Source organism: Neophocaena asiaeorientalis, unplaced genomic scaffold (assembly GCF_003031525.2).
Source record: "Neophocaena asiaeorientalis asiaeorientalis breed wild unplaced genomic scaffold, Neophocaena_asiaeorientalis_V1.1 scaffold258, whole genome shotgun sequence".
Lineage (NCBI taxonomy): Eukaryota > Metazoa > Chordata > Mammalia > Artiodactyla > Phocoenidae > Neophocaena > Neophocaena asiaeorientalis.
The window spans coordinates 2,322,106-2,335,046 of NW_020172591.1; the positions used below are offsets into that span (position 1 = coordinate 2,322,106).

A 12,941-nucleotide genomic window follows, 5' to 3' on the forward strand; every position below is an offset into this window, starting at 1 on the left:
AGACAAGGTAAGGACTTTAATTAGAAAACTGGTTAATAAATAGCCTATCTGTGTAAGTCCTCAATAAGGACAATGATATGGGGCCAAATAATATTGAAAAGTTTTCCCTATCTCCTCTTTCTTACTTCCGCCTCTTAGAGTCCCTGGGGAATTTGGGTCAAATCCACGAGTTCATCATATATTCAATTAGGGCTAAGGATTTCAAAGTTGCACCCAAGCCCTTGTAACTGTTTCCTTAAACTTCTCCAAGAGTGGGTCAGCCTGTCTCAGGTTGGTCTATGCATATAGATAAGTATTTGGAATACCCAAAGCAAGAGGCTTTTTTGTTGTTGTTGTCATTTATTTTTGTTTGATAGCATCATCTTCTTGGCTAAATATATACTGTCAATTTACCTTTCAAGAAATCATATTCGTTGAAACTGGCTGGTTCCATTGAACTTTCTCATGGCATGGAAGTAGCACTATAGCTTTTTATATAGTTCTAGATCATGATAGAAAATGGGCCAAATGACTAATGTAGCTCCAAATTACAATCTCCAATAATCTATGGTAACCTGATGACTATAATTTTCTAAACATGGAAAATTGTAGAATTATAACAAAAAAACTTATGCCTCAAGAATCTACTGTGTGATAACGGTCCATTTCTCCTATTTGTATTCGGCAGAGAATGGTAACAGCTAAGCATTTGAAATCAGCTTCCCTCCTACTTGAGGAATCATTCTCTGGTATCTGTCAGTTTGATTTGTCCTTGCTAAGAATGTGATGTCTTAGGGAAAACTGCTGATGCCAATTACTGAATGTCTGAGACTGTCCAGCACCACAATAATGATGGTTGGTATATTGCTAGCATCATAAACATAGTTGGTTTGGGCTCATGTATTCAGTTTTCATCTTTGCAGAGCTTCATTGATCATGGGAGCCCATTTGCTGCTTGCTTTCAAAAACCATCTAGGGAAGAAGGGGATGGCAAGTGTTTTAATTGTGGCTGCTCATACGGTTGCCTGCATTAGGTAAATGGCAGAGATGTCACTGGACGAACTCAGGAAGAGCTCGTGGCCATGCTGAGGAGCACCAAGCAGGGAGAGACCGCATCACTGGTCATCGCCCGCCAGGAAGGAACTTTTCTGCCCCGAGAGCTGGTAATGTTCAGATCACAGTCTTACTGAATTTTCAATACAGAACATAATACACTCAGTGAATTCATAATAGCTGAGAAATGAGTTCTAAGTCACGGGCTTCATTTGTTAAAAAAAAAAAAAAAAAGAAGTGAATCACACTTACAGTGTTTTGCCCCTGTTTGGGGTATCACTGTTTCAGTGATGATGATGTGATGACGCAGTGAGGTAGGTAACTGCAAACAGTGCTTCAAGTGTACGAATTCAAACACCCTTCAAGGAGGCAATTAACAGTATTTGATAAAATAAAATGCACATTGAGTGTGTGCTATGGGCTAGGCCCTGTGCAGAAATGTTCATGGCCCTACCTTAGTGCAGTTAGCAGTCAAAGGGAAATTAAAATATAACCAAGTATTTAAAATGGTGATGAAGATTATGAAAGCAAACTGTGGAGTGCTACAGTAATATATAACAAGGGAATTTAACCTACTACTGAAGGCTAGGAAAGGCATCTCAAGACAGAGAATTTAAAAATGTGTACCCTTTTAAAAAAAAAAAGTGTACCCTTTGACCTAGTAACTATACTTTTAGCAATTTGTCCTAAACTGATCATCAAAGATGTGGAAAAAATTCTTCTATATTGATTTTTTTTCTCCGGTCCTATTTATTATAGTGATATATTGGGCATGGTACAGCAAGAAGGTACTGGTTAAATAAATAACTGGATCGCTTTCCAATGAAATATAGTAAGTACTTAAAATGGTCTCTGTGAGGAATTAATAATAATATGAGAAATGTTCATAGGATATTATTAAGTAAAAAGTTGGGTATAAAATGACATATGCAGTATGACAAATTACATTAAAAATCTTTTTTAAAAAGCTGGAAGGAGATGCACTCAGATTGTTGGGATTATGAGAGATTTTTATTTTCTCTTTTTTTTTTTTTTTTACAATGAACACATAATATTTATTATTGAAATATTTAAGGAGGCTTTAGAAACTTCAAAGGACTTTTATGGCTAATAATAAAGTAGAATAGATGTGGTCAAAGGACTGCTAATTACCCTTTGTTTTTTATTTCCTTTGAATCTATATAAGAAAGGACAAAGGCACATATGGGTAATATGATAGGTTCCCCGAGTGAGATCATCAGAATAGTGAGTGTTGAGAAAATTGAGTATAGTTAACTTGGAAAAAAAAGTTTAGTACTGATAATTGCTATCACATATATAAAGAGTTATTGTATGGATTGGAAAGTAAATTTTAGTCTGTTTCTTCAGATAGTTTATATCCATTCATTTATTTATGCATTAATCCAACAAACACGTTACTGAGCATGTGCTGTGCACTAACTTGGAGGTTCTGGGGATACAAAAATAATTAAGACTAATTTCCTGTCCTGTGTGAGCCTGTTCCAAAACAAATAGTTGGGAGTGATAATGTTACAAGCACTTTCTAACTGTTGGAGCTGTCCAAGATGGAAACAGGTTATTTAGCATACTGAAACAGAACCTGCCTCACCATCTGTCAAAGATGCTCCAGAAACAATTCTCCTGTTGGTAAGGTGATAAGACTAGATAACCTCTAAGATACCTACTCTGGGTCTAATATTCTGTTACATGTGTTTATATCCACATTTGAATATACAGCCTTCCTGAACCTCCTCTCATATATTAACCCTCCTTAGTACTGGCCAAAGGAACCCCTTCCTTCCATGTTTCTGTACCATGGAGTTTCCTTTCGATCCTTCGTTATCTTTCCCATCATCTTATCCATTTTTCCTCTTGTCCTCTTTTATGCTTTGAGAAGATCCATGGTAAAATAGGAAAGGGGAGATGCACTCCCCACCTCCTTTCCGCTAGTGGACTCCTCCACACTCAGCGCTTTGGAAGGCAGAATCTTGAGTTACGGCCTCATCTCCTCACTGAAGCTCCTGACTCTTCCTAAAGAGAAATGCTGTCAAAACTCGAAGTCTAGATTTTTTTTCTCTAAATTCAGATGGATTCTTTCCCTCAATCTTTTATTTATCCAAAGACGTTGGTCTTTCTCTACAAGGGTCAAAGTGAAAAGAAACAACACAAAAGGGGGCAGCATGGATATATAGCAGGAAGCCCTTACACTTCTTATTTAATTCGTTGGTTGCTGGTGATAAAAGTGGTTAGAAAACCTCAGTAGGACTATGTACTTGTTTCAGGGATAGGAGAACTAAGAAAGAAGTTTTGATTGTGTATTCTTTTGAACTGTGGTCCTGGGAGGAGTAAAATCCTGCATAAAGAGAGAAATATTCCAGGCAGCCCCTAGGCACGCGGAGGAACCCAATAGCAGAGCTCCAGCTAGGAACTCAAACACTCACGAGTCCCTCGTTCCCCATCTAACAGTTAGTTATACCCCTTTTCCATATGTCCTCTAGAATTCCCAACTGCACAGCTAATTCCTTCTTCCTATAAGCTCTCCCAGCCCCCCTTATCCCCACCAACTCCCACCCCTGACCCCAGTAAGGGGGAAAGGGATGCTGATCTTATTCAAGTTTGAAACTCTGGAAGCATTTTTAGTCAAAGACAATTACATCTAGAAGTTAGCAAATGGAATAATAGAATTTTTGGACTAAAGGGAGCTGAAAGAATCTGTGAGTCCAGCTCTACTTTTGTAGCTGAGAAAACAGAGACTCAGGGTGGTTGAGTAACCATGGGCCATGTGTCCATGGGCCCACAGTCAGCAGGAACTAGATGCCTAGGTTTCTTAGCATTTACTATTGTCTCTGAAGCTCAACTTCTGTCTTTACTACCTACTGTGTGATCCAGAGCAGATCACAAAATCATTCTGAGGCTCAGTCCTCATCTGTATCATTAGATTTCTGTGACAATTAAAAGAGATAATGCATGCAAAGCTCTAAGTGTTGCTTCTGGTCAATTGTAAGTACTAAATATGTTAGCTATACTTGTTTCTTCTAGTACATTACCACTTCTGTAGTATTGTAAACACAATACTGTATAGGTATTCTGGGGTAAATAGATTTATGCAGGCTTACCTGGGATTAACCACTATTTTGAACATTGATTGTTTTCTTTTTCATTATTTTAATATGTATTCTGGTATCCCAAATACAGAATTACAGACAAAATTTGTGTAACCCACCAAATTGACAAGCCAGGCAGTCTGTATATGTTATTTCACTCTCATTTAATATAGTTTAGTGAAATTGGGTTTCTATCCCAGAAAGTGATGTCATAGGCCAAGCCCACCAGGGAGCATATTAAATTAATTGTGTGACTATGAGATTATAAGTGAAAATAAATTCTTTGTTCTCATCATTTTCTGTGTTATACAAAATTCGGAGGGCATGTGGTTAGTGTCCATTCTCTTAGAATTCTCTGGCAAATAGTCTCTTTGAAAAATATTTGACTTCTAACTGTCCAAATATGTGGAATATTCTTTGTAACCACAGCAAAGCAAGGGCCTTTGAGGCTAACAAGCACTGAAGTAATGTGGACCCGGAATCTTTGTTTTGGAGAAATGTGGAATAATATTATTTTTCCAGCCCAAATACCTGTCTTGAATGCTAAACAGCAGGAACTCTGCAGGAAGTTTATAAAGAGGTCATGCTTGGCATTCACGGGCTATTTCAGTGGGAAATACTCAGAGTGTGACACTGGACTATTTGAAAGCGCAGAATCAAGAAGAGTGTGCGACGTGATACATCTTTGTATTTTTCTTTCAAAAAATTGAAGGTGGTATCATTTTGGTCTCTTCTCCCTTATTGTGATTGATACACACGCTTGACTTGCCATTGAAAATCTGGCAGGATGAAGGAAGGACAGCACTTCCTGCTTTTGTCTCATTCTGTCTCCTTTGAAGAAAACAAACTGTTTATTGGTTTCCTGTTCGGAGAAACTGTCCTCTCCCTTTTGTTAAGCTGTGCTATTTCGTGAGCTCTGTACCCTCTTAACAGCACTGCTCTGCCTATTTTCTGACAGTTAAATCTTCCTTACTTCCTTGTTATCATTAGCTTCCTGTGAAGTCTTAACGCTCACAGCCAAGGGAGCATGTTGTCAGCAGTTCCACAGGAAGGCCCAATATAGGATGGTCTCTCGAATGTGACCCTCTGTCATTCCAAAGGCCTCAGCATCCATTTCCTGGTCATTTCTCCTGACTTGCCACATCGGAGAACTGTGCTGAACGCTTGTATTTGCTGGTCCATGTCTTCCTTCCTGAGTACTTGGTTAGTATCACAAGTGTAGCAGCACGTTTAGCCAACTTTCTTTCCATCTGTGGCAGTCTGGGTTGAAAATCAAATGAAAGGAATTTATATAATAACATCATTTAATAACATCATTACTATTTAGCTCTTTCTAGTATTTTTACCAAAAGAACTGTGCTTCAAAGGTAATCTTTCCAGAATCCCAGTCCAGAAGATCCTTTGATGTTCTCATCCCCTTACTGGGTGAGCGTTTATTAAAGAGGTGTTCACATAAGGAACATTTTTGCAAAAGGGACTTTGAGATCAGTGTTGGTAATAGAATCCGAAGGTGAAGCTGCTGTACCTGCGCCTGCACTTGAAACAAAAACTGTGCTACTTATTCGGTGGTTTGTTTGGTCTGTTCTGTGAGAGACATGGTCTGCAAGTTCTTTTCCATCCCTGATACCTAAAATTATTTTTGTCTTGTGCAAAGTGTCAGATAAAGCTCTCTTTCCATTCAGAAAAGATTCTGAAAAACTAAAGGTTTTCTATGTATTCCAGGCCTGTATTTTTAAGGACTTCAGAGAAAGCAACACTTTATTATTGGCCACGTATGTGCATGTACGTGTACATGTATGTGGCTGTCTTCTTTCGTTTACGGGGGAAAAAAGAAGTATTCTGCCATTTCATTGTTAACCTGTTTAACGTTTCATGTTCTGACCTGCTGCTGCCTTATCTTTAAATTATCCTGAAAATCACAGCAAACCCTGGTGGGTAAAACAAGCTGAGAAAATTTCAAATGTATTTATAATTTCTACCTGCCACGTTTGCCCGCTATTAAACACTGGCCTCTGCAAGGGGCAATACCTACGTTTCAAGCAAGTAAGTTGCTCCTGCCTGGAATGATTGAGATCCCAAAGTTAGCTATGTGTGTCATGCTGATCTGACCTTCCCTCAGGAACATCGCTTTTGCTGAGAAAAAACTGATGCGTGCGTATGTGGAGGCTCCCTTAATAGTTGCTGAGATCGGTGTATTCCAGCACTACCGTTTCACCAGTCCCGGTAACTACCTTAGCAAATGGCACATGGCCCCAGCCCCTTCACGGTTTACTCTATCTTCTTCCTAAGTGAAAAATTCACCCCTCAAATGTCAAATTATTTAACATCGTGAACCATGCAAGAATTTTAGCTTGAAAACTTAGATGAACCTCATTTAACTGACATTTTATTCCCTTTGGCTATTTGATTCAAAATGATTCCATGCTTAATTAACCAAGGTACTTAAGGAGGAATGAATATTATAGTGGTTATTTGTGGATAAGTAGCAGAAATTGAAGGATGGTTTCAGAATGATTTTTCTACCTAAACCAAGGGTGCAAGAGTTATGTTTTAGAATTTAAATAATTATGCAAAAACCAAAATGCATTGCTATATTTTATAGATTCTCCAAGTAACTCAGTTCTATGACTTCAGATGGAGTCCTTGCTAAGATACAATCTCCATTTCTGCCTCTTTCTACAGTAATTTCAGTTTCCTTCTTACTGCATTTCTGTTCAACCAGTAGTCAAGGCTATGCAGCATGGCCTCCAGAATCAACAAGATGTGTCCCTGTCCTCAAGAAGCTTCTAGCCCATAAAGAAAAAAGAGTGATGAGTTGATCAAATTATGCAAATAAAGTGTTACGGGAATTCAAAGTTGGGGACCAAAAAACCTTTAAGAACCTAATGGTATTGGAGAAGAATCTTCATGATTGAGTAGGATTTCAAAATGCAGAGCTACGGGGGGAAGGAGATAGCGTCTTCAGATACTCAGAGGCTGGAAAATACAAAATACATCAAGGAGATAGTAAGTAGCCCATCCTGGTAGATTACTGAGCAAGGAGCTATCATGAGTAGTATTGTTTGTAAGGGGTGAAAAGGTATTAGGATACCTGCTAGGATCTGTTGCAGTTCACTAGACTGTAATGACGGGGAGCTTAAGAGCTGGGTTTAGTCAGACCTGGGTTGAATCCTGGCTCTCCTACTGATTGGCTGAATGGCCGCAATTAAGTTACTTCCCTATGCCCCCACTCATCACAAACATGGGGATCAGATTTTTTTCTACCTTAGAGACTGTTTGTTAGCATTAAATGAGATGCATGTATAGGGCACATAGAATGGGAGTCAGCAAATGTTACTTGTTATCGTTATTGCTCATCTAAATAAGAGAGATTAAGTGCACAGTTAGAGCTTCCCACTCATTGGGAACAGAGAGGGCTATGGAAATAGAAAACTTTGGCTTTGGCATGTGATAGATGTTAGGGTAATGGAATGAGATATATCAAATCTACCCAAGTTTTGAGTTTGGATCTCAAACCCAAGTTTGAGATCTTCTATCTAGAGATAGAAGATACATAGGCAGGTTTGGAGAAGAAAACGATTATTTTTGGCCTAGAATTGTGTTCCTTTCGTGGATCCCAAGCTGGTCTTTGGCCAGTGATCATCAGCATTTTTGCCTTCTCCCTGCTCTCTAGCCATTCCAAACTTTTTTTTCTCTTGTTTAAAACATTACCGGTGCCCTCTCTTTGTCAATCAATTGCTGTGAGACTTCGTTCTCCTTAGGACACCCCCTCCCTTCCCTCTCACTGTACAACTCCTTAAGACATTTACTTACAGAGCCTCCTTGAACCCCCAAGTCTGGGTTATGGAGCCTCACTTAGTTTTCCATTTATATTCAAAACTTACCATGCTTCTGAGTCACCTTAAGAACTGTAGACAAATAGCAATTAAGAGTCCAGGTTTGGGAGTCTCATGGGCTGAATCCCTGCTTCACAATCTTACTCAACCTCTCTGCCTCAGTTTCTTCACTTGTCAAATAAGGATGATGATAGCACCTACCTTGTAGGGTTGTTGTGAGAATGAGTTGGGCATGGATGCTAACACGTGGTAGGTGTCGAATAGTATTGACTCCTGTTATTTCCCATGCCTGGTGCACACTGTGCGCTCAGTATATATTTGTTGACTGAATAAGTGAAAGCTATGCATTATTAAAGTAGACAATATAGAAAGCTGGAAAAGGTATTGCTAGAACAGCTATTACCCCAATCTATATCTAATCTGTATTGAATGCATTATCCATCCTGCTACAATCATTTTAAAACAAAATATATGCAGAGACTTCCTTAGATATCAGGGCACTAGCAACTTTAATTACACACAAGACAATGAGGATAAGGATAGTTAGTATTAAATGTAAAGATGTAGACATAGAGAATGGACTTAAGGACACAGGGTGGGAGGGGGAAGCTGGGGCGAAGTGAGAGTAGCATCGACATATGTACACTACCAAACGTACAGTAGATAGCTAGTGGGAAGTAGCTGCATAGCACAGGGATATCAGCTCGGTGCTCTGTGACCACCTAGAGGGGTGGGATAGGGAGGGTGGGAGAGAGAAGCAAGAGGGAGGGGGGATCTGGGGATATATGTATGCATCTGGCTGATTCACTTTGTTGTACCACAGAAACTAACACAGTATTGTGAAGCAGTTATACTCCAATAAAAATCTATTAATTTTTTTTAAAATAAATGTAAATGACAGTTTAAGTAGTTTAAATTATCATGAAGAAGACATTTGCATGGTCTAGTTGTACAGTTTATTTGTAAAGACATATAAAAACAATAAGTATAAGTACTTTTTATTTTAAAACATTATAGGCATTTTTGAAGTATTAAAAGTATTTTAAAGTACTTTTAAAATGTTTCAATCTTGGCTACAATAACGTGTTAGAACAATGGTCCTCAAAACATGGTCTCAGCCCAGCAGTATAGCATCACCTGGGAACTTGTTAAACATGCAAATTCTCAGGCTCCCTCCAGAGCTAAGAAATCAGAAACTCTAGGGGTGGAGCTCAAAGATGTATTTTAACAAGCACTCCAGATAGTTCTGATGCTCCTTCAAATTTGAGAACCACTGGAACAGTGGTTTAGTTGTAGAGTGTAATAAGGCCTGTAGGATAACTTACTGCCTCTAGCTGACTAGCTTCAATAATCACATTTTCAACTTTATCTTTCTGTTCTGCAAACAATTTCCTGCTCTGTGAAAAGTATTCAGTGAGGGCTTCCCTGGAGGCGCAGTGGTTGAGAGTCCGCCTGCCGATGCAGGGGACACGGGTTCGTGCCCCGGTCCGGGAGGATCCCACATGCCGCAGAGCGGCTGGGCCCGTGAGCCATGGCTGCTGAGCCCGCGTCCGGAGCCTGTGCTCCGCAGCGGGAGAGGCCACAGTGGTGAGAGGCCCGCGTACCGCAAAAAAAAAAAAAAAGAAAAAGGTATTCAGTGCAAATTTCAAGCGCAATTGAGTTAGGTATCTTTAGCCACGTGCCCCTCATTTTGGCAAAGGGCCAGTACTGAACGCAATCCAGTTACTCAGCTCAATTACACCTGATTCATTTAGGCAAACTCAATTGTACTTGACTTTTTCAGGCCCAACTCGATTGTGCTTTAAAATTTTCACGCTCAATTTGATTGTGCTCAAAGTGTGTTATGTGCCACCTTGTAACTTGTAGATTTAGACACATACCAAAGGGAGGTACTTTTAGGGAAGCTTAGAAGATTGGGTTATTGGCATTTGTTTGCAGTTACATTTATTTTATCTCCAACATGGTGTGCTGCAGGTAAGGTATCCTCCACCGGCCCCGTGCATGGACCATAATCTACCATCCCCATTCTGCTGTGTTGAATTCAGGTCAAAGTCTGTAAAGCTCCTAAGAAAGTAATCCTCGTGTACTGTCACAGAGCCACTATGCTTAGTTGTTCCCATTTAACTCATTTTAAAGGTGGCAAAAAATGAGGCACAGAGATATTGCCCCGTACCAAAATTTATACTGTTTGTCAAAATCAGAAATATTTTTAAAGGAAGACTTACACCTCACTGAGATAAGCATCGTGTCTTCTCACTTGTGCTGTGTACTAAAAGACCAGGCCCTTAATCTCTGCCAGTTTTTAAAAATGCATTCAAGAACCCACAAGGCTGAGGGATTAATAGTCATCTGCTACTCCCTGGGAAGTACTCATACCTAAAAGAATTTTACTGAGCCCTTGTCAGCAAAATCTAGTCTTGATAAAATAGATGATGATAAATGCTCTGGTTCAGCATTATTAAAACAGATGGTGGAAGTGCTGGCCATTTTGCCTGGTTGTATGGCTTCCAGGTGTCAGAATGAAAATACTTAATGGGTTTTATCACAAGACTGGTTTTGTTGGAGTTTGGAAGGTGGTGCAAGGAGGAGTGTTCTGTGCTGAAAAGAAGCTCTCCTGACATTCAGGGGACTGGGGCCTAATTGCATTCTCTTGCAAAGCTAAGGATGAAGAGCCATGAAATCTGGCCGTACTCTCATGGCACAAGACATATGTCTTTTAGTGGCCACTGTGGCCATGATTAGGCTTCCAGAGGCTAGAAAAAAGAAGAGTTTTCTGAATATACATGTTTAAACAGCTCAGAAAAAGGAATATTGTGAGCAGCCACAGACCATATCCTTCTTATTATCCAGTTAGCAAAATGTTACCAGTAATTCATGCCAGCTGCTGATATGGAACAGCTGGATAAGAAGGTGTTACCAAGCTCAGGGATGACCTTGATTTGCCTAATTACCCCGATGCCTGTGATCAGTACATTTGTTAAGGTACATTTGCTGTAAGATAAGGAAATGCGTTCACTTTGTAAAGGATATTTAAAGATTAAGGGGAAAAAAGTACTTCCATAATTGGTTGTGGTCGACTTTTCCAGCTGTTATCAAAGTAAATACCACACATGTGAAACTACCGCAAGAGTCCATTTCACTTTGAAAGTATACTGAGAGGTTTGAACATGTTGCATCTGCCTGTTTTTCAAGAAAATGTGTGATCTTTATCGTTAAAGAATATCAGCTTGTTACTTTTCTTTTTTTTTTTTTCCTAAGGGCTGATAAAACAGAGATAGACACTTAGGTAACAATCTGTTGCCACTTACCTCTTCCCATGCCCCGTCCCTAAAGATTCTCTGGGCAATGACTTTTAAATATGTTCTCATTATTTTTAATGAGTGTGCAGAACATATGATGCATAATCCACCAGTAGATAGGTGCCCTTTTACTGAACTTGTCAGATATAATAAAACATCGAAGGAGTTAAGATGCATTTTTCTTTAAGATATTAGAATTATTTAAATTAAGATGCCCAAGTACAAATCATGTACTATTCAATTCCTGTTGCTGCCTAAAGAAAGCCCCACCCCAGTCTTAGTTCTCTCTTTAAAAAAGAATGTTTTATCACAATGTTAAGAAGACAAAGACATTTAATATTGTTATGTCTCTTTAAGTATACCCTTCTTTAAATCTGCCCCAATGGCAGGATATTCAATTATAAACGAGCTCAATTATGTTTCCTGGCCACTTACTGAGTTATATGAAGGACTTTTATCACCGAGCCTTTCCGTAATTAATTCTTTGCATTTCTTAGAGGCTTAGGACCTAAGGAAGGATTGTTTAACAGCTTAAAATGTTATTTCAATTTTCTTATATTTCCTCTTTCTCTTCTTTTCCTGCCTCTCTCCTTTTCTTTCTTGCTCTGACCTATCATCCTGCCTTTCTGGAAGCAAATAACGCTTAGTATGGTATCTCTCAATTGCAGAATATTTTTATTTCTATATTACATTAAAATGCCAGGTGGTGACAAAGAGGAAGGTAATAGTATATTATGTTAAACTACATTAAAATGCCAAGCGGTAGATGAAGATGGTGGTAGAATGGAGAGATATATCATCCCCAAGAACAACAAAGCCTCCCCTTGCTGGTCTTTGTTGCATAAATACTGGTGCCTCTGGCTCCTGGTTTATGGAACTGTCAGCCTTAGCACCCTGCAGGTGTTACAGACTTTCAGCCTGACTCAACAGGGCTCCCTTCTCTCCTTCCTAGCAGCTACATCTTTCAACTGTAGACCCTTGACTTCCCGCTGGAGGGGAAAAACACACAGAAACAAACAAACAAAAAAAAAACAGAAAGTGGCAAAACACAAAAACACCCAAGCACAGCATGTTACCCATGACTTGCTTGCACTCCATCTCCCTGAGATCAAATGCTTCTCATCCATGATACACAAAGAGAGACTGATGTTCAGGAGAATTGTCTTCTTGGGCCTCCATTTCCGTCTATGTCTGGATCTGCATTGATGATAACAGGACCCAGTTGTTCAATAAATATTTACTGAACATCTGTTTCCAGTTCAGTTGATCAAATACTTATTGTTTGTTTATGCTAGGTGTTGTACCAGGCACTGAGTATTCTAAGATGCACTAAATCGTGATCCCTGAACTACCGGAGCTTATAGACAGTGCTAAGAGCCGTTAGAGAACCAGGGTAAGAATATGGCATAGTACCTATCATCTGTGGGTAAAGCTAGTGGGAGGGAAATAGGTGTACAAATTTAAGGAAGAAGCTGAGAGATTAATAGTGAACTAGAAGTTAAAAAAGAAAGAAATTAATAAGGGTTTTTAAATCATGAAAAATTTCATTTATGGGGTAGGACTTTGGTTGGGCCATGGATAAATTCAAAGAAGCAAAGAGGGGAAAACTTCCAGGAATATGGAGAAGCATGAGCCAAAGGCAGGAAGGAAAACTGAGGAAAAGGAAGGAG

General features: G+C 39.3%; 1 protein-coding gene across 1 annotated transcript in view; it reads left to right on the plus strand.

The window, feature by feature from the left end:
• Nucleotides 1-12,941, plus strand: part of PARD3B (par-3 family cell polarity regulator beta) — a 1,021,377-nt gene that overhangs the window by 549,584 nt on the left and 458,852 nt on the right. Inside the window, exon 10 of the mRNA XM_024738381.1 lies at nt 1,014-1,142. Coding sequence (XP_024594149.1) covers nt 1,014-1,142 — 129 coding nt within the window. The remainder of the gene's footprint in view (nt 1-1,013; nt 1,143-12,941) is intronic.